General features: G+C 40.2%; 1 protein-coding gene across 1 annotated transcript in view; it reads right to left on the bottom strand.

Moving 5' to 3' along the window:
- The window catches only part of LOC307036054 (kazrin-like), a 182,975-nt gene that overhangs the window by 61,780 nt on the left and 98,189 nt on the right, over positions 1-23,006 (bottom strand). Inside the window, 1 exon segment of the mRNA XM_079676036.1 lies at positions 354-461. Within this exon segment, the coding sequence (XP_079532162.1) occupies positions 354-461 (108 nt within the window).

Genomic DNA, 23,006 nt, shown 5'->3' with positions numbered 1-23,006 from the left:
CATAACTCTTAGTAACTCATAACTCTCTTGGCTCATTAGCAGCTAGACGCTACAGGGATCACAGGCAGTCATCGTTAGCTAGACAAACACATGTAATGGATGGCCATTGTTCTTCAACAGGTGCAAGCAGCAAATACTGAGGAGATGGAGGAAGTGATAGAGAGAGAATTGTCTTAGCTCTTGTGTGTATTGTGAATTCACATGTGTGTGTGTGACTATTCTGTGTTTTTGCATGTGCATTTTTGGATTGTCATGAATGCCGCCCCTGCATGCCACAGCATCGTCCTATTGTGGCACTGCGGGAAACTTAAAAGTCAAGCAGCAGTGTCTGAGCAGGGCTATTCAGGTCTTACCTTTGTCCAGAGAAGCGTCCGGGGAGTTAAAGTCCATCAGACTGCTGATTTCAGTCTTGTAGCAGAGGTCAGTGGCCGGAGATTTCTGCCTCGGGTGGGAAGAGGGGTCTGAAAGGGAAACAAATGACAAAAAACTAGGTTAAATACCCAGAGAACCGATAAAAAGTGATATGGAGCGTGAGCTCCACATTTTGTTTATTATTTATTGTTGTTTATTGTTTATTGTTGTTTATTTTTTTTATTATTAATCAAATAGGTTCAAACTAAAATATGAGGACCTTCAATTACTTGAATTGCTTTATTTACATTATAATTAGGTCAACCCAAATGCATTTTCGGTACACTGACAACTTACGGAGAGATTTGGAAAGATAACACATTTAGACAGATAGTGGAATTTTGTTTTGCATTCTTAGAAATAAGATTTGAGCTAAAGCATTTGTAACAAGGGTGTGTGGAAATACTACCACATTTCAAACAATTAGAAAGAGAAAGCAAATTACAGATTAATATAGTAATTTTTGACTAATGCTTGTGAACGCATTTAAAAGGGCAAATGGAGATGTCCTACTAACAGTTATTTAAAATGACTATGGAGACAGCAATAGCTAAATGTGAAGGAGAGCAACTCCCTGTGTACGCCCAAACCTCATGATAATGAATAACATGTTAAACTGCTCATTAGTTTTCCTCACAGAACGCACGAGGAAACAAAATGATTAATTCAGCACGCCACACATCCCTCTCAATACGCACATCATGAACTTGTATTCCTCTCTCGTTACACTGTACTCTCCTAACTCCTCGGTTTCTATTCATCAACACAGCTACTGTCTCCGAGGAGAGTGTGTAGCAAAAGCATCCCAGCCTAAACACATGCAGGCACACACACAGTCACTACTTTGAGAGACTGCTGAATATAAATATTAGCATTTTTATGACCAAAGTGTGATATGATTCCTGGTGGGGTTCAGTTACTTCTAAAAAATAAGGTTTGGCAAGCCTCCCCAGTGGTGTGTTGTGAATGATTATTAAATGCATTGCTCCAGGTCAGCTCACATAAGAGTTCTTCCTAAAAATGATTTTGTCACTTCAGCATGTGCACTGAAGTCCGCTTCCTTAGTAAGTACAATTCTCAAAAGTGTAACTTTTTAAAAGAGAATTAGTCTGGCAATTTTCTTTAACGGCTTTTAAGATGATGCTTTCCTCACACACAGTTACATTCAAATTCCAGCCAAATACATCTCTTTGACTTCGCTCTTCAACCTCTGCTCCTCTTCCTCATCCTGTTCCATTTTCCATCAGTCCACCACCCACAGAATAAGCCGCTGCTATAGTTTGATTTATTTGCAGTATTCTTTGCACAGATGTGCCTGGTTGAAGAGCTCCTGGTCTTGGGGTGTTGTTGTCATTATGAAGTGATAAATCTAACCTTATGCTGACACAAATAACAGCCTGGCAGCCTGTGCCCAGCAACAATGATTGGGAAGAGGGCATGTTTTTTTTAATAACTGTGGATTACATTTTGCCAATCTATACTTGTTCCAACTTGCCCAGGGCGCAGCCTATGGCACCAGCAACACAGTCTTTTGAATAATGTTAAAATTCACAGGGTGTACTTATCTGCTGGCTTCAAGCTGCTGCTGCCCAGTAGACTCATGAACATGTTTTATGTTCCTCACACCGTACCCATGACAGGCCTTCACTAATATTCAGAAACTTACCAAGGGAAATGTGTGTCGGAATAAATGCAAAGGAAAAAGTGAGCCTTGATGGTTGCTTGATGTGGATGGAGAGGAAAAGCGATATGGGGGGTGGGGGGAGTAAGGAGGAAGCAATCAAAATACTGTAGGTTCAAACTAAAATATGAGGACCTTCATTATTTGAATTTCTTTATTTACATTATAATTAGGTCAACCCAAAGGCATTATAGGGGGTTTTGTTTGTTTTTTCCTACCCTGTGTTTTTGTGCATGTAAACGGTCTGCAAAGGCTAAAGTCCATTTGTTACCTCCAGAGGAAGTGTTTCTCCGGCAAACTCCACAAGCCTATTTAACCAAAAATAAACGAAAATTCACATTCACATGGATTCATGTGTCATTGTATCATGTAAGTTGACATTACAACTGGTACAGTAACTTATTTGTAAGAATCAATTGCCCAACATTAAGAAATTGGCTGGGTAAGTGAGCAAAAGAATAAGCACGCAACGTTTCATTATGAGAGAGTTCCCACTAATGTTGGTACTAATCACAGAAACAAGCAAAATCATAATGTGAATACATAAGGGCAGATTTAAGGAGTCAGAATAAGGGAAGGGTGTGTGTTTGTCTATATAACAAGAAGCAGGAAATCATTATCACTGGCTGGCCTGCAATCAGTCCCCAGAGTTAGAGGTCTGGACAGGCTGCTGATCTTATTATCATTTCAGTTTTTTAGACTTACTACTGATTCGTGCAGTGTTGTGTATTTGTGGACAGCAATGCTTTTTGTTCACACTGAGTTATCAAGCAGGTAATTGTAATGTTGTCTGAGTCACCGTCAAAGCTCCTGAATCAATCTCCCTTCAACACACTGAATATCTTTGCTCGAATAGCCTCATATTGATCTTTTGGTCTTTATCTCAGCTCACTAAAGTCAAAGACACATGCAGACAGTGGCACAGCGAGGAGATAGACACACAGTGGGAGGCAGGAATACACTGGATGAGGTATCAGGGGAAGAAAGTATAGAGGAGTTATAAAAACAATCATAAATGTAATCTCTGGCTCTCAGCATTTGCTATACGGTGCTAGGCTACACCTTGAATGTGAGTGAAGCTTTCTGTAAACCTCTACTTTCACTTCTTCTTCAAACCATGTTCGAAGAGATCTATTAAGGATTTGAGATAAGAGCATAATTTCCTCTCCGCTTCCAGCTTCTCTGTCCGTTCATTTCCTCTCGCGCAACCAGCATTCTTATCTGACAAAGACACAAGCTTGCCTATCTTCTAACTGCAAGTGTGGCTGTGGGCCACACAGTTTATATTTTTGGCATAAAATGAGATAATCAGTATGTTTTGCAGAACCTAAAACGATGCCGTGTAATTAAAATCAGAAATGTGGAAATACAGCAGGTTGGTATGGTGAGATTGGCCATCTTTCCACTATTTTAAATGAAATCCCAGAGAACGGAATAACATTTTAACATCGACATTTTCAGCTGTTTGAATGTTCCGTGTTGAATATTTAAATGTCCACATTGCTTTCGTCAGCCTTTCAAACCGTTTCCTCACATTTAGATGTTTCGTTTTTTTCTGTGGAAAGTTTTACACACACAATAGCAGTGAAGGTATTGGTTGTTATAATCTTGCCGGCTGTATTGCGTTCATAAGAAAGCAATGAACTGCACTGCAGCAGAATTGTATTTGTTATGTCTTTTTAAACACTGATGAGAATTTATCACACCTTATGGCTTGATTCCATTTTCCTCCCATCAAACTCCATCAATTTCTTTCATCAATAATACACGGTTAAACCAGCCGGGCATACAACTCAGGGAACAGGTAATAATTCGGCTGTGATTTAATAAATAATGATTTGGCCCACGGACTAAAACAACTGCTGTTCATCGAAACCACTCTCCAGCAGAAAGGGGGGGCTGAAACAAATTGGCAGAAGCTCTAAACAGCTCTTTAAAATAAGTTTTACGAACAAATAAGACATTTCAGTACAGAAATGCCATACTAAGTCTAACGTTATTTTAGAAACTTTTGTGTATGGTTACTTTAAAATGTGCCCCTGATCAGCAGTTTGTTCTCTGACTATGAAGAAGTTACACAACTGAGTGTCTTCAGTGACCCTGACTATCGTCTTCCATACTAGGTTTAAGGTTATCTTAGAAACTGTCGTGTATATGTTCACACTAAAATGTGTCCCCAGTGACCCTCCCGTGGGAGTCTGATGCTAACCTTTACAATATTGCAGCAAAACTTACATGGAGGACTCAGCCTTTGTCAACAGGAGCGCCCTGTTGTTACTCAGTGGGGAGTAAACACCGAATCCCGTCAGTGAGAGGTCTCCCAGAATAAACTATTCCCTCAAAGAAAGAGAGGCAGCAAAGCCTCCTTTACCTCACTGAGTCGAAAGGAAGTCAAACTGCAGACTTCATTGTGCTTTAAAAGGACATTCAAACAGTTTGTAGTCGGGCGGATGGTAATCCTTGAAGGGAGGGAAATATTTGGGATTATGAGACTTTTAAACTCTGCCTTAGTTTGATTGTTGTTGTTGGTGTTACTGTGAGTGTCACTCAAAATAGGTCTCATTTATCATTTATGTTTGCCGTTGCACATTACAATGAACAGTGGCTTATTGAAAGTTAGGAAGTATTAGCATTTATCTACAAAGTCCCATATGTCCGTCTCTAAAGGATGAACTGACAGCAGTTGAAATGTCTTGATGTATTTCTCTGTAAATGTATCATCATCACTGTAACATCAGTGATGCAGCCATTATTTCAAAGCCAGTAAGCTGTTATGGTTCTGTCGGGAAACACACATGCACAACATTCATCTTTGCTTTATCCTTCTGAAAGGCTCTGACAAGTCCAACCACTCAGGATGACTTTACTCTCCATTAGGCAAAATAATAATAGACTTCATCTTCTGAAAACCTTGATACCTTCACTCGAAGGTAGCAGGAAGAGAACCGTTACGCTCTAGCAAGTTAAACGATTGAGTAAAACCACCAATTTACATCCAGTTACCACACCAACGTTGAAATTCACAGGTTTACGGAGATGATTGCCGAGATAATTCAAGCAGTTACAGCTTTAATGAGCTGCACTGTGTAGGATTATGATATAAAACTTCCCACATTGTAATGCTCTCCTGGTTGAATGTTCCAACAGTCTTAACGGGGCGATCGAGATGAATTACTACTCTCTACATGGCCGCGCAATTTCTCACATTCCCGTCACCACCCTTCTCCCTCGAGCCCTTTCTTCTTCCTCAGCTGACTGACTCCACCACTCCAACGTCACCTCTTCTTTTCCCTCCTCATTTTCTATCTTTTTCTCTGTCGCAGGTTAATGGGGTACTCCGAGCTCTTCACTTTTTCTGAGCATGCCAAATTTTATCTGCTGGCACGGCGCAGGAAAAAGACGGTGGCTGGAACAAAAGAAGTGCCTAATGAGTAGTGGAGGTGATTAAGGAATGAAAAGGCGCTGTACAGTAGCCTTCACCGCTCCGCCCGTATTCCCCAACTCCGTCTGCGATCTGTAGATAGCAGACGGCCTCCCTTTTCTTAAATCTGCCAACGGCCTTTAATTGCAGTGACATTCTCTGTTCCCAAGGCTGCTGGACTTGTGATAAAGCTTGCGTATTCAAGCATTAATCACCACGAGCCAGGACAACCCCCCCACCCCCCCGCATCACCTGCCTCAAGACCCCAATTCAAGGTGCCCTATAAATACCCTGCAGTTAGATAGAAGTAATGGACTAGGCGATTGTGGAGCTAGCCTGGGTCGCCCTCGCTAACTGTCGGCAATCTCAAGACGACTCGTGAATTCATATTGTAATGAAAGAATGCTGAATGTACTTGGCTGGCCATTCCAAATAAATGTTTGACTGTTATTACTTGGTGTAAGGAGGACTCGAGCTGCAGCCTGAGAGACTAAACCGAGGAGAAACAGGCTTTTGTTAGACCGTGAATGTCATTTTCACAGTGGAGATCAGAAGAATGAACACATCACTTCTGTATGCAGAGTGAAAAATGGCCAATTTTCCACGCTCCATGACAAACCAGGGACAGGTGTCTGCAAGCATTACAGCTTGAAAATGGCCTGAGCATGGACACTTCAGCGCCATAGTTTTCTCTGGAATCAAAGCACTTAGGAAGATGGAGAGCTGTGGGACAGCAACTATCAGGAAACTTAACGGTGATAAAATACGTGCCCCCTGACAACACGCTGCATTTATATCTCTATAATAGGTTTTAGTACTGTGTGAATTGTTCCACCTCCAGTATGTTCTTATCTTTACTGACACTCTTCACCAGCCTGCTGTGGCGGGGAGGATGTTTATATTCTGTGCACAGAGATAATGAGAGATTATAAGTGGCCATGTTAATTAAATGTTACTTTAACTGTGAGAAGCTGAGAGAGTTGTTGTTATTTGACCCCACAGGTTTTGATGGGTGAAGATCCACTGTGTGGTAAGATGATAACAAGTTGGAAGTAAATAAGAATGCACAATTTCTTGGATCAAACATCTTTCTAGGAGTTAGTTTTTCTAAATTCTAATAATATATTTAGAGAAGATGATACAATAACATCCTCATATCTATCTGTAAAGCCAATAAGTGTATTTCTTCAAGCTCTTCCTTTAAATCTACAATATCAATTTGGAAAAGCCTTAATAGTGCAGTAATGATATTCTTAAGCTATTAGCAAAATGCACCCTGGGACTTAGCATTTTACCACATTAATTTAACCAACCATGTTATAATAGAAAACAGAGGAATTGTGGGTACTAAATAAAAGTAATTTGAAATGTGCCCAGAGAATGAAACATGAAGATATTTGAATAATTATCCCAATGCAATTACCATATGAAAATAAATCCTTTTCAGCGCCCCTCAATTTGTTCAGAAGCTATTTTATAAATACCAAATGTGTTTCATGAGCAGCTTTTAACATCAATTATGTCTCGAGGGCAGTTCAAAAATGTTTGGAGTGTAGTATTCTCCAAAGGTCCTTAGGAGGCTGTTGTTTTCCTTCATATCTCCTTGCCTTGGCAGAGCATCCTGGTGTTATGTGCATGATTTGCAGCAAATCCTTTCGTGCTGCTGAGTGTAATGTTTTATTAAATGATAAACTGCAAGCATGTCATAACATTTCATCTGAAAGTGTTTTGGGTGAAAAAGTAATATTCTGCTTTGTCACTTTAATGGGTTCCTAATGGAGTGTCTTGTGTTGGGGGCAGGTCTCAGAGGAAAGGCTCAGTCAAAAAGAACAACGTACTTAGACTACGATTAAGTTCAGGCTACATAGAAGATGAATATAATTGGTTGTGAATACAACACTGATTATCATGTTGAGTTCTTTATTCACCAGTTATAGTGAATATTGGCAAACATATAGCAGGTAGTTCAGCAGCAAAAACGCTTACACAAATACAAATGGACAAACAAATAAATGTGCGTTATTTTTCTTTCTTGTACTTAATAAAATACATTGTGTTCAGATCCATATTGTGTAACTTCTGTATCACAGAATTCACCTGCATTTGATTGACAGTTGTCTAAAGCCCAAATTGCCATATTTCCTTTGGAGCTATTATCATATTGGGAATATGAATAATGAATAATAATAATAATAATAATAATAATAATAATAATGAATGAATAAAAACACAGTGACACAGTTTTCACTGATGTTTAACTTCCTCCTCCTGTTGGTTTTGCTAAACAGATCCCCAGAACAACCAGATAGTAGAATTCCAGGAACAGCAACATAAGAAAAGAACAAAAACACATCTTGCTTGGTTGATACTGATGATGCCATAATATAAACAGATTTACGGTCAAATATATATCTGAACTCAGCCAACACATCAGTTTATAAGGGAAGACCTCCTTGCTGAAATGCTGCTGTTCAGGGAGCAATTTATGTTCAATTTGCTGCGTCAACACTCAAGCAAAGTCATATTATTTCTCTTATATGAGTCTGTCCTTGAATGAGCCCAGGCTGTCGTTATCAATTCCACCATGCCCCAAAATGTGATTCTATGTGAGCCTCTCTACTTCAATATGATGAAGAGTGCGGCATGTGGAGAAGGGCAGCAGGGAATCTGCTCTGGGGCTTATTGTGCCCGCGAATGTGAGGGGACAGACAGAAGGAAGTGTGCAAGAAGAGGAGATTAAATGAGAGCAGATATGTCAAGGGAGAGCGTGAGAGACAGGGAAAGGGAGGGAAGGAGGAAAAAGTGAGACACAGGGCGTAATGACCAAGTAGGAGGAAGGTCAAGAGGGAGAGATGGCAGGAATTACAGACAGTAAGAGGAAGTTTCCATCTCCTCAATCAAGGAATAACACAATTACAGAATGGTGGGAAGGGCTCAGCTGCATGAATGGTGGGAATAATAAAAAGAAAGAGATCAGAAGGAACGAACACTCTTTTTATATATACATATTTTATGCAGAGAAAACCAGTTCTTATTTTCATATATGTTAATCATATATTGCTGACCCTTCCTTCTGCTGTATATTTTGCACATTCTATTAAGAGGTCCCTTCAACACGACAGTAGATCCATGTTTACCTGCTGTGTTTTGAGCAGGGAATGCTAACTAAACTAAACATATTATTTATCCTCTAATGACTTTGTATGATTGGTTCTTGTCTCTCTGTTATGATAGGATCATAACAGTCAATACTGCATGACTTTGGCACATGAAAAGCCTTTCAACAGCTTTAATAGCTGTATCCTTCTCCTTTTCTGACAGGCTTTCACCGTCAAAGGTGTGTAGGAAGTGTGGGGTTTCGTTGGCGGTAGCTTACCATTGAATGAAATAAGTATGTCAGAGTAGCTACTGGAATTTATAAGTGAACCACTAGAGCATTCAGTCAAATGTTTACAGCTTAAACACCTTACTATTGCGGGTGCATTTATGGGAGCTGATACAAGGAAATATGTTTCCTCTAATAGCAAAAATACTGATTCTGTTACTCAATAGTCTTCAACCCAACAGCTGGGAAAAAAAGATACACACAAAAACATGTACAATCACACACAAAAGCTTCCTATTATAAAAAAAGCACCCAGTCCTCCAAAATTCATCGCAGGCAGTAACAGCTCTCGTATCCCTCTTATGAGAGGCTTTCAGCTCGCTCCTGTCTCCCTTCACTCTGAAACTCACTAGCACCTGACAAATACTCTTCTCTGTTTCCTCACTTTCTCTTTCATCCAGTGAAATGTGAATCCTTTCTCTCACAGCCTCCTGCTCCCTGAAGGATCCCCTCTCACACCTCCAACTCTGGACTTATTATCCTCTTCCTCTTGCCATCCTATACCCTACTAAAATGAATTGGAGTAGACTGAACTGCAGATTTGCAGTCGGCCATTCCCATGTTTATCTTTCTTTCTCTGCTTCTTTGACCGACAAACATGCACACACATACACAGGAAATGAAGCAATCATCAAAATCCACTATTGAGTGTTGACGGTTAAAGGTGGGGTATGTAATTTATTTCAGAAACACTTTTTGTTATATTCCATGGAATGCTCTTAACATTCCGATAGCAATGAATATATTAAATGCACTGACAATAAATACAAAGCATTTACAATATATAATAAAATGTCATCTGTGGAAGCCGTAGCGCTGTTAATAGCACGACTAATCATCTGAGCCAGCCAGGTTAAAATAACTGGATGGCCTACCTGCCTGTCAGCCTTCCATCTGTGCACAAACTTATCTCGTTCCCTCATTGGTCATGTGGGCGTTCGTGTGTGTTGGAGGAGGGGCTCTGTAAGGAAGTCTGAAGGTGGTTTCTCCAAAATTACATACCCCACCTTTAAGTCCAGGCACAATAACACCAACTGAACACACAGCAATAGAAAAAGAGATATGAAGAAATTATATGTGTGTGTGTCCTTTGTTGTTGTTCATAGTTATTTGCAGAGGCTTAGCAATTTGTGTAACACGTGAGCTAATGCAGAGTTTGTGGAAAGGGGAGAATCTTTGATGGTTCTTGACACTGTTGCTACTGACAACCACATCTGTGTTACTGCCTGTCCGGCTCCAGCATGCAACAAAGTGTCCATTAACTGGCCCTAATCTCTGAACTGATTGTGGCGTTTGCAGTAAACACACTGTTACGTAACGGTAAATGTGAATGGAAAGCAGGGCTGAACTTTGTTTTCAGGAATTGGTACAGTAAGAGGCATCAACAATTTCACGGCTTTTGAATTTGAAACAGAATCATTTGGTTGTCTTATAAAGGCCAGTAAGACAAATTGAACATTGAGCTGAAATTAACTGATGTGTTAACTTTGGTCCTGTCTGGACTGAAGGTGAAGGACACCAGGAGAGGGCAATGAAACCTGGGGAACTCCCAGGGAAACTGTGCTGGTGATGTCTCTCCTGACTCGGCCCAGTCTTTGGCAGGAGGGTTCGATGCCATATTGAAGACATTAAACTGCCTGCTGTGTAATTTCTCCCAAAGTGGAAAGCATGCAGTTCCCCATTAAACTGTTACGGTCCAATAGGGAGTCCCACACTGGGCTTAACTGAGCTTTTGTTTGAGTAATGCAAGAGTAATGTACTTGTTTTCCAGTATCATTTGTGCTCATAAAAGTCACACTGTTTTGCTTGAGTTGGTAAACTGGTTTACTGTTATCGAGAATTAATTCAGTTTGATAATAGCTATCATGGTCATGCAACAGGGGAACATCCATTTTTTTTTTTACTGAAATCGGGAAAGGAAGCATCAAACAGCTCAAACAATAAAACAAAACTCGGAATGATAAATAATCAAGAGATTTTTTTTTGCTGTGCGGGATGCTTTTAGTCAATACACAGCGGTATGCACTCATGCATTTTTTTTTCTAATTAGGTTGCAGAACTCGGCACAGGAGTGTGTCCGTTCTGGGATTATTATACCTGAGGGTCTGTGCTGATGTTTCTGGTACGTGCGCGGTATGATAGATGTGCCACAGCGTTGCCCAGAAGCAGCTACAAATGTTCCCAATTAATAATACAATGTATGAAAACTGACAAGGGAAAAGACAGGCAGGTAGAGCTGAACCAGACGGAAATATGTAAGGTTAGACATGTTTGTTTTTGTTATGTTACTGTATGTGTATGTCTTTATTGGGAATTCTGTGTTTGTGCTGCATGAGGAATGAGATGAGTAATGGGCTTAATGAGTGAGATATCGCTGCATCAATTTAAATACCTGGGTAAGAGCTAACAAACAAATGCATGCTTTTCTGTATCTGGAAGGATGAAGAAGAAATGTCTGTCATTTTTTAACCAACACCAAATACGGTACATCAAGTGAGTGCTGCCCCAAGTGGCTGTTATTCAGTATTGTTTAGTTGGAAAACTGGATAAAGCAATATAAAGACCTATCACACACGTTTCTCTGTGCTCCAATCAAAAATAGCTCTGCACAGACCATAGACAGTATAAAGGCACAGATACAATTCAAATCAAACATTATAAACACAGCATTGTTTTTACAGGAAAATGTTGTCTAAATTAATAATTACACTTGGCTGTATTGTAGGTTGTGACAAATTTGAATGTTATGGTTATTTAAAGATCAAGTTAATCTTACTCTTTTTGTCAACCTTGGTTTATTTTAGTCTTTGAATCCCTTTACCAAGAAGGAAAAGCTACCTGTAAGACACAAACACAAATTCCAGCATTGTACAGAAACGCTTCACAGAGCACTGACAAGTCGAAAAGGTTTGCTTAAAAAGTTATCTTGGAAACATGAATGGATTCGGTGTCAAGATGCACATCAAATTGGTCCCAGAAGAAAGGAAGCACTCGCCTTCTCCAGAGAGAGCCAAGCCGTGTAGATGCAACAAATCAAACAGGTTACCAGAGCTCCACGGGGCGCAGCGAGCATGACGGTGCCCGGCGCTACGCAATGCCTCACACTGCAAAACAAATTGCCAGTAAAGCATCGCTTACCCCCACTTGAAGGCCAACCAACTGTCAGGCTCTGACTTTGGCGGGCTCTGAGGCATGTTACACATCCAGCTAAATCTTTACACAAGTCAGCACTTCAATCATCGAATGGGGGAAATCCTGCATCATGAATACCAAATGATGATCGTGGTGTTTCCTGGAGGACATGTGGAAAGTGGAACAAGCTATTTGTTTCAATACAATGATGCTATTAATTTTTCATAAAGTGTATGTGTTGAAAACAAACCGAACAGCGAATCCCAACCAACTAGATGCTCAAGGTGACCGGATTATTAAGCATAACATCCATTTTTTCCATTTGATGGAATAGGTGGTGGTTACTTGACATCTCACCGTATGTTAAGGCAGTAATTGTGGTATAATCAAAGACATATTGGCTGGTGTTGACAAGGTTTCTTTGTTTTCTTGTAATATTCAATGTTGTGAAAATGTAAGCAGCAGCTGAAAATAATTGTACATCTTCAACCTCTCACTATGAAACGCATCTTATTAAGCATTTCTGAAGGGTGACCGATTCAAAAGAGGAGCCCATGTTCTGCTAAAAAATGCGCAAACACAGTCCTACGCACTACGTGACTGCAATTAAAACATTGAAACGAGGAGAAATCACAATATAACATTCAGTTACATGTGACTTTGATTCTTGCTCAGCTGTGAGATTCCGTGCAGTGAGAGGAAATATTCAGGACAATAAAAAATACTGCAGCCAAGCCCACATGGTGGCAGCTGAGACGAGAGAGGAGGTCAAGGGGTTCAAGTCCCAGATCAGTTTGGGAAATGTGTGTGGGGAAAGTGAACAAGTTTGTCCTCCATCAACAGCTACAGCCGAGGGTTGTGTTCAACAAGCCACTTAACCCTCCCTGCTCCAGCCCAGGGTCCAACAGCCAATAGCAGAGAGCTAAGGAAGCATGGGACAACTCCCTGAAGCTTGTAGGGGGGGGGGGGGGGGATGTGTGAGTGGGAGGCAGCGTGAGGCTAGGGAACAACAAGAGTGCTTGTCTGGTAAAAAAAAAAAAGAGGCCAAAAGAGATCGCATAACAGTCATGCATAATTTAGTTTTTGATTTCCCATTTCATATTAATTTCAATTAAATACAATTTATGTATTATTAACGTATAGGTTTATAATAGTTTATAACGTTTTCATTACTAGTGGAGGGCTGCCTTTTTTCTGAATTTCATTAAGGGGTAAACACACATCAAATGTTCTCACTGCAACCTTTTATTTCCGTCAACAAGCCCGAAACGCACAGACTTAAAGGTTAATACGCACCATAAGCCTGTGTACATTATTCATAAGAACTGACTTGACATTAAATATTTGAGAGGGATGAATATTATAAGTGATTTGGGTCATGGATGGGTAGAAAAATCTTCTGCTGGACTTTAAAAGTCACTAATGTGTCTTCCTCATTCTCTTTTTTGATCTCCTGACCTCACATACATAATGTGTACGGAGGCTTAAAAATAAATAAGTATTCCAATAGTCGGCTTAACATTTTGGCCATAACCACACCCCTCCAGATGCTCTTGTGACTGCTGTTAGTTTCTATAAACTCTAAAACCAAAAGCACTCCACAGAAGCACTTAGCAGCAGTACTGAGGCAGCAGCCGTTCAGGTGTGCTTAGAGCTTTATTGATTGGCTAATGGGGAAAGTAGGAGGGGGCTCAGCAGGGGGCATCGGGCTGGGACGGGCAACATTCAGCACCAATCATCATCTGAGCTTCAGCAGCTTGTTCATATATGACGGATCGATCCACACACTGTCTGCTTACCAACACTGCAGATATATTGTTTTTTTTATAAATCTGTATTAAGTATTTGTATGTGGAAACAATGAAAAACAATATTTGTTGCCTAACAATTGGAAAGTTTTTACTCAAAAAGTTTCTAAAGTAAGACAAAACATTTCTGACTTCATTATTTCAGTCAAAACAAATAGTCCCTGCTCATTTCACATCTATTGAGTATTGACATGTTTTATTTGTGTATGGGCCAAGGCAAACGAGAGTTCAACAGGTTGATCGTTCTCTCATCTAGAAAAGGCAGTAAAGAAAGAAAAAAAGGAAATCAGTAACTTTTTTCAGCTTCAGGGAACAAGCGAGGGCGTCTGGGTCACTGCAGGTCTGTGGCTAACAAGCTCCTAAGAGACATATTGGTTGGGGGTTGGCACTGGAGCGGTCACATTAGTCAATGTGCCATGAGAGAACAGAGTGGAAAACTCAGTGGCTGTAAAACCTTTCCTTCTGGCAAGAGGAATGTACAACAAGGCCGGGCATTAACCCTCAACTCTGGAACGTCCCCCGTCCTCATTTAACCCAGCTATATTCATTATTATACAGCAATTTATTATGTATTCAACCATCTTTGTATGAGGACTCGAGCCTTGTCAGCTGTATCTTTTAACAGCAGAGGGACAGAAATATCTGTCATTTTCAACTCAAATCATGCAGTTTTCTTATCTACAGCCCTGTTTCAAAAGGCAAGCAGTGATTCATTATGCCACAACAAAGCAGATCGTCTAGTTGATGTGATTTTGAAGGATAACATCAGCACGACCAGTTTAAAAGGCCAATGTATGCCAACAGTGGGAATAACTAAAAGGCTTTGTTCAAAGTTCAAACTGTAGAAATGTGCTGTCAGGTTGGGAGAACATTTTTAAATAATTAATATAAAATGAACACAAGAGTTGTTGGTTGAATCATGTCGTGCTTATGTTATTGTTTGTTTAATAGTATGTACAAATATATTATTTGAAGCAAATTTTAATTAAAGATTGCTTTTTGGAAACCATTACATAAATATGAAATGTGGCCTACGGTACACTGTGAAGCAACATCCACCGAGAGTCCATAGCAGACTTTATTTGAAGTCCCCACAGTGAGATGCAACCATGTCTCACTGAATAGCAGCAAGAGCACAAATGTGTTTGATTTCATTCATGGGGCTTGTGTGTCTTCAACTGTGTGAGTATGACTGTTAAATAGCCAAACCTAATTTAGTAAAACTGTCATTATTCATGCAGTCAGGGGAAAGGGGGAAAAGACAGCAGGCGGTTTATTAAGCAAAACTCCTATTTTGAGGTACAAAAAAGAAGGAGAAAAGTATACATTCTGTTTGTTTTTCAGGGTTTGAAATTAGCACCAGCCAAATGCTGGAAAAAAAAAGAGGCTACTAGATTGTCCTCATTCAGCACAACCCTAGTTATCATAGTTGAATGTATTGTGAAAAGCGGATATAGGCACTTTTTGAGGGCTTAATAGGCTACCTGTTTCCCCACTAATGTAATAAGGGACACAATGCATCATTCCCATTAGGGCTGAACGATATATCGTGTCATGGCGATAACCGCGATATTCACATCGCAGGGACGTTCGATTTTATTAATTTTTTTAATTAATATATTTTTTTATTTTTTTAGGACGTGCGATATTAAGTAGGTAAATTAACTTAAACACGTCATGTTACAATTATTTTGCTGCTTGCTACAAAAGGAAAACTTGGCGGGTCTCATGTCAGGGGTACGTGAGTGAGTGACATGCAGGCTCTGCATGCACAGCAAACCACCAATCACAATCATTCTTGATCAGATCACAGCAGGCCCCGCCCCGCTAGTTTGCAGTCAATCAAAACACCGGTAAAAAATAAGTGTGGCACAGGAGGACAATACCGGCGAGAATGAAGATTTACTTCCAAAAAGAAAAGCAACATCTGCCATCTGGAACTATTTTCGATACAAAAAGGTTCTTTTCTTCTTCATTCACAGATGAACCCCCTTATTTGAGGGTAAGAAACATGCATTATCATGACATGTTAGATCATGACAAATACCTCATTCACACCAACGGTGTTTCAGGGCCGGTTCGGAGCTGGAGCTTGAAAAACACCGGGTTTCCCTGTTCACACCGCAGCCTCTTAGCTCCGGAATCCCGTTCGTTTCAAGCACCAAAAAATTGTCCGGCCAGAGCAAAAGCACCGCATACATCACGCTTACGTCGAGGCGGGGGAAGGGGCGGGATCAACTCCTGAACAACAACAAAAGCCGGCGTTTTATCCAGTTTGTACACAACGATGGAGAAACTTAACAAGCAGCAGTGGTCCACTGAAGAGACCAGCTACCTATTGGGAATCTGGTCTTCCGAAGAGGTACAGAGGAAGCTGGAGCACAATCGGCCATTGTTGTTGTTGTCGGTGTCAGCTGTGAGGTGTTTCCGCGCGGTTTGGCTTTATGAAGCAGGCACGCAAACGGTTACGTCATGACGCAAACGATGACGCAATGATGCAGCACCAGTCGGACTCTGGGCGGTGTGAAAAGAGCCGGAGCTAAACCGAAGAACCGGTTCTGAACCTGAAAAGCTCTAGCACGGAGCTTGAACCGGAGTTGCGTGTGAATGAGGTATTAAGGTATGATGAGTCAACCAGTTAAGATCCATACGTCCGTTACTAAAATCCTTCATCCGGTTAAATATAGTTACAAAAAACGAAATATATATTGCAGGGGAGAAACAATATCGCAATGTCAGTTTTTTTCAATATCGTGCGGCCCTAATTCCCATAATAAATACATGTCTCTGAAGGCGTGCGTTACTGTACCAATGGAGAAGTCCATTGTTAACAATGATATTGAGATATTATGTCATTTACAGACAAAGACCGTGAAATTCATGACCGCTGCATGAAAGAGCAGAAATGTTAACTGAATAACATAATGGCTTACATCCCATACCAGCAGACCATCAATTATGCTAGTGTACGTGGGGCCAAACCAAAATATTTGTTTTCTTAAATTCAGACAAGACAACCACTCACCTACAATAATTCATGTCATGTTCATATAAAAAAAACTGGGCCTGATTGTTTTTGGCTGAAGGGCTTTTCCGCACTTCATGTCACTTTTTGATAATCCATGCTTTGCCTTTTAAAATTTACAGATCGCCGCTGCGAGGCTTGTAGCAGACGACTCTGTTGGTGATGTAAGCTGTCACTGCAATGTGTTGCTAGGCAAAGATGTGGAGAGAGTTTCTAAGTGCTGCGGTTACCAGGCGTTGACATATCTGACTGTCTGCCACGAGCAAGGAGTGCTGTTTTGAGTAAACACTGCCAACAACAGCAGGAGACAGACAGGCATAGGTGGCTGCTCTTTGAACCTCAACACTACCAGGTGTTTGACCCTGCCATTGCCTCGTTTTACCCCCATGCTTCTACAACTGTCCCTGTCAAGCTGCTGCCTTGTCCTGAAAATTATTTAACGCATTCCCACCCCAGCTGACCAGAAACAGAAAGAGAAGCTCACGGCCGTCTCACCAATAACAGCACAAAGCTAAAAAATGAATCTGTTTCATTCTGCATCTCTTGCAGCACCTGAAATATGAGCTAGCATGAGCTAACACTTAGAACTACTGACATCATTAGTCAATTATCACATTTATTTCTAGTTATGGACTACACAATTACTTAATGAATCGGTTAACTAATGGACGGATTCATTGACAATCACAATAAATATTCATTCTATGAGGGATTATATATATACATCATTTTGACTGATTTATATAAACCTCACATTATATTCAAGCAGGAAAATGTGAGTTATTAAATGCATTTATTGTCAAAAAGTATTAAAAAAGTTTAGTTTTTGCTAGACATCTTTTAGATAGCGAAAACAATTGACACATTTATCCTAATCCTTCCTTAATCCTAAAGTAAATACCTTAGGAGATGTAAACCTTGTTCAGTTTAGGACTAATACGTATGGAAAACCGTCAAAAACAGTCTGCAGAGTGAGAGTTATGCCATAAGGGGCCTGAGTAGTTTACTATGTTGTAAAAGCACATTGGAGCAGCCCCTCCTGCAGCCTGGTCACAGGTCACTAGCGTCTCAGCTAAATTAAGGGCACCCCTCTTGGTTAAAAAAAGCTTCTTGTAATGGATACTAAGACTGCAGGGTTGCCACTGGGTTCACTGTAATTTACACGGACTACAAAGTGGAGAGTGTGTTTGTTATTGTTATGAATATAAAAAGCCTCTCGTGTTGAGCAGTCCATATTTTCACTAAGAGACAAAAGAGTTCACCCTCACTATAACCTCAAGTGGAACATGTTTTGTTCAAGGTTACACAACAGGAAAGTCACACCTCTTGGCACCATCGGGCTCTGTGGTCCTTATTTAGTAACAAAAGTCTGTTTCTACACCTGTGTCGTAGTTGGTGGCCCTAAATATGTCCAGTGAATAAGCCCAACGAGAGCCAGTTTACCTAAAGAGCCACAGGAGGCCCCCTAACCTCCCAATCTGTCCTTCTCATATTTCAGTTGGGAAATATGGCGGTATATACTGTGCAACAAAGGAAATGTGTCCACTAGAGATTATGCAATATTGTCTCCATTGCGGTAAATATGGAGATAAATTGCTCAGATGTAAAGCAGGCATTGAGAGGGAGAGGGACATTGTGAAATCAGGCTGATAAAGAACTCTGATGATAACCAGCCATTTGCAAAGATGACCCAAATCTGCAGGAAAAGTCAACTTTATATGTGTCTGAATAAAATCAGGCTGGTATCTATACTCACCTTTTAACTTTGCAACTACGTAGTAACACTTAAGATATAAATTATGTCAAGAACCTGGAAGCTTCCATTTTAAAGGAGTTTAGTTTTACTTTTTTAACTTAAGTTTTGTCTCATGTGATACTAACAAAAGTACAAATAATTATGTGAAGTACAGTATGACTAGACAGAAAAAGTACTATATTGTAACGTATACTGTCATATTGTCCGCCCCTACATGGTATTTTCAAGCCTGCGTTTATGTATAATCTCAATCTGAAATTGAATTCAATAGATGACAAACCGCTTTCTTCACACCTAACTCTGCAGATCTGTTCTGCATTTTGGCTATGGTAGTTTGAGAGTGCAGTTTATGTCCTCTAGCTAACAGCTGTGTGCCTATTTTTCAACATGTTCAGGGTGTGACCTGGCATCATTAATCCCCCTGCAGTAGGTTTGCAGGCCTTGAGGCGTGCCTGGTCCACAAACTCTGTCTTTTTAAGTCTGTCGCACTCTCCGTTACTGTGTGACTTTGACCCTCTCCCTCTTTAGATCTCAGCGTCCCTTCCACCGTGTCTCTGGCTGTCTCTCCACCTCTTTAGCTTTAGATCTCCCGTGTGAAAAGCTCTCTGTCACTCCAGGCTCTCCTTCTCTTTAGGGATACTCATCCAACAAGTCAGCATTTTTTGGCAGTCAAGGGATCCTTCTGTTTTTTTGGTTTTCTGTCAGTTTACCTTGGCGGGGGAGAAGTTGTCATTCGCTGTCCCTCTAGGTAATTTACCTTGCATGTCTTGCTTTAGTATAGAGACGGATCACCGTTAAAATGTATGATATAGTTCATACATAAGGTATCTTGGATAGTGTTCTTGTCTTACATTGTTGAACTAGGGGTATACTGTGTTAGCTTGTTAATAGGCCATGGGTCTTGTACTTTTATTGGTCACTTGTACGTGTTTTCTGCAAGTAATCATTCATTTTCTAACCCCATGGTGGATTTTACATTTGTTTAATTTAGATACACTCATCCGTATTATCTGTAAAATAATTTTAAATAATTCACTGGAACTAACGCTTCAAACTGTTGCCCTGAAAATGAATATCATCCATTTGTCATAATGGTAAATGGAGTAATGCTAATGTTAAATCGGTACCATTTCCTAGGAGGCAAGACAGCAGCTTCTACTTTAGAGTTTTGAATTAATGAAGGGGTTTGGTACAAGTTCAATAGGTTCAGAGCAGGAGTAGCTCAGATCCGCTTTTCATCAGCTCATCATCAAAATTATTAATATCCTGTCAAAAGGCTATTGTGCTGCTTTAATGCTGTACTTTGAGGGAAAGTGAAATGATTATATTCATTATTGATTAATAAGCTGATAATAAATGGTATGGCCTGTAAAATGTAAACTTTATTGAACATTTTCCATCACCATTCCCAAAAGTCCTACATTGTTTTGCCGTTATTTCCTGCAAACACTTGTAGAATAGTGTACGACTCCTTTTCTGTCTATAAACGAATCAACATGCGTCAATTTCACATGCGTTTGTACATTTGGCCAGAATATGCAGAATTGAATGACCCAGATATGCAAAGTGCATCATCCGTACAGTAGCGTTTAAAGTTTTCACATGTTTGGAATGTACACAAATGTCCATTTCATTTCTATTTAGCCTCCTTTAAGACATTTCATTTACTCTTTTTACGCCATTCCATCTGATTTCCATCTCAATTATTTTTGTATCTTTTCTCCTTCCTCTGACTTTGTTTCAATTGATCGTTCCCTGTCCCTTCTGTCCAGCCCTCTCTTATTACTTCAATGTCCTCACCCTCTAAACAGGAATAGGCTGTTCTCTTCCGGCCTCTGCATGTTCGTGTCAGACAGGTTTCCGTGCAAATCAGAGAACGGTAGCTTCTCTTGTTCTATTCTCTCTTCTTTCTCCCAAAGTCTAGCAAAAACTGCAATTATCCCAAATCAATATGAGGTAGCCAAATAAAAAATCTGGCAGACACTTTCCACAGATGCACTGCCACAACCTGACAGCGTGCATAACAACTGTTAGATCAATGATTTACACTGACACAACCCTGTGTCGGCTAATGATTGCCTTACTATATTAGTATAGGTGTCCAGCATTGAATTTATAAGTGAAATGTATGGGAGCTTTACAGACATAACAGACCTTTTAGTTCCTGAGCATCGCCATCTCATCATTTAGACGAATATATGACCGATTACTCCTTTTGTGAAGATTTAAAGCCTTAAAATGAAAGCCTTATTGAACCTGTCGAAAGTCAATCTGACGCCTTGTGCGGATTCTAATTACGTCGGTGCCAGTTGACACCTTTTCAGAAAGAGAAGGAGACAGAGGGTTTCTGGGGACAGATTATTTGATGAATGAAGCTCTATAAACTATATATTGGCTTTAAAGCTGGTGTTTCATAGGAGAAAATAAAGGCTTCTTATCTGTTAAGCCTCAAGAACCAACATCACAGACCACAATGGATTCACATTGCAGAAATGACCTGTGATACAGGGTTAGCCATTCGAAATTGAGCAGTTTAGCAAAAACTACTCTTGATTATGCTCTTTACCGAGAAAACTGAGACTTTGACAAGAGTACATTTAAACCAGCTTTACTTGCTCCTGCTTCGCTTGATGATGTTGAATTTTGGATTGTAGGGTTCTACGATATTCGAGATGAGTAATGAAATGTACGAGGGCGCACACAAAGTCATTTTGTTCTGTGACAAGAACAAGGACATAAGGTTAAGGATTGTTCACGCGTGCAAACAGGATTAAGTATCTACAGCCCCGCTGCACCCCCTGTGAGGCTGAAATTGAGCAAATCATGAGCTAAATGCTAATGTCTGCATGCTAACATGGCCACAATGACAACGCTTAAAGCTGATGTTAAGCAGATAAAATGTTCTCCATGGTCTTCTTTTTTTTAGCATGTCAATTAGATTTATAGCATTTAACACACAAGAAAAGCAGACATTGAACCAAAGGGGATACATGTTTTACCATAACAGACACATTTCACACTCTCCCTTCACAATCCTGGATTTACTGCTGAACTGATTTTGACAGCCAAGCATAAGCAGGTAACCGGCATATCTGGAGTCTGTGAGTTCAGAGCCCGGCTTTGTTGTGACAGCCCGCCATTTTATTAAATCACCTTCCAGAGCACGACTAAAGGCTAAGGCTCCGAGGTGAAATCAAGCTGCCTTAGCCGAGCGAGTGTGCCTTTTCCTGGATAAGAGGCATAGAGGAGTGGAGGTCAAAGCTACACAGCTGACCTGGAACAATCCTGTCATCTCCTCACATCAACAAACTCTAGAGATGGGGCTGAGGGCAGGTTTGGGTAAAGCAGAGCAGAGGGAGAATTGATAAGCCATGACAAACGCAAGCTGTGGTAGGTTCTGCTGCCACATTTTGAGAATGTCATAGATTCTTGTTGGATACAACAAGGCTTAACTCAATTTCAGGAAGACAACAACACACAGAAGCGTGTGTCTGACATGAAAGGGAGAAGTAGAAAACAAATCACTCCACCCACACTGACTAACCTTTTAGACAAATCAGAGAGAAAAGAGATACAACAGACAGGCTAAAAACAAACTGAAGACTGAGACAACTACACAAACAGAAATTAATTAAGAGAATGCAGACAACAGAAAAGCACCAGCAGAAAAGAAACACCTGAAGATGACACTTTGAGGGAAGGAAACAAAAGAAAAGCACAGTAATCCCCAAGGGGAGACAGAAAGGGGATAAAGGAGAGAAGACATGAGAAAAGAATAAGACGTCACCTCAAACCCTGTTTTTATTTTTAAAAAGGGAGTAATGCCGTATCTTGCTCAATCAGCTGAGATCAAATGAAGGAGTGACACAGAATGACTACTAAACATCAAGCCAGGACTACATGAAATTCATAATAATCAAATGTTACCTTATGAAGGTGTCTGCAAAAGATGGAATCGCCTAACATTTTTGAAAAACACACATGGCCAAGGGGCTTTCATAAAATGAACAAACATCAAAACACTGCAATGGCAGCAGTGGCTACTGTGACTTTGCCAAAGTAGCTCAACAGGAAATGTCCATCATCAAATAAAGACCTCCTACCAACACAGAGGTTGACTTACAAAGCCTTCATATTCTGCATTGTTTCCCTACTTAGGGTACATTGCCTAGCTTGTTTTGTTGGTATTTAGCATATAACGTAATGTTCCTGAGCAAACGTAGTTCATATTTCCTCAGAAATCCAGGAGGAACATTGCATTAAGAAGCCACAGCTTGATGTAACTACATATTTGATTGGCTGTATAACAGTGATTTGCTCTTCACAGAAAAATCACAGTGGGGTAATCAAACAGTTATTTGTAACATTACTCTGTTTGTTTATATTT

This window comes from Notothenia rossii, assembly GCF_949606895.1.
Source record: "Notothenia rossii genome assembly, chromosome: 4".
In the NCBI taxonomy this organism is placed as follows: domain Eukaryota; kingdom Metazoa; phylum Chordata; class Actinopteri; order Perciformes; family Nototheniidae; genus Notothenia; species Notothenia rossii.
The sequence above is the reverse complement of the archived record's forward strand: the minus strand, read 5'-3'. Positions and strand labels throughout refer to the sequence as shown.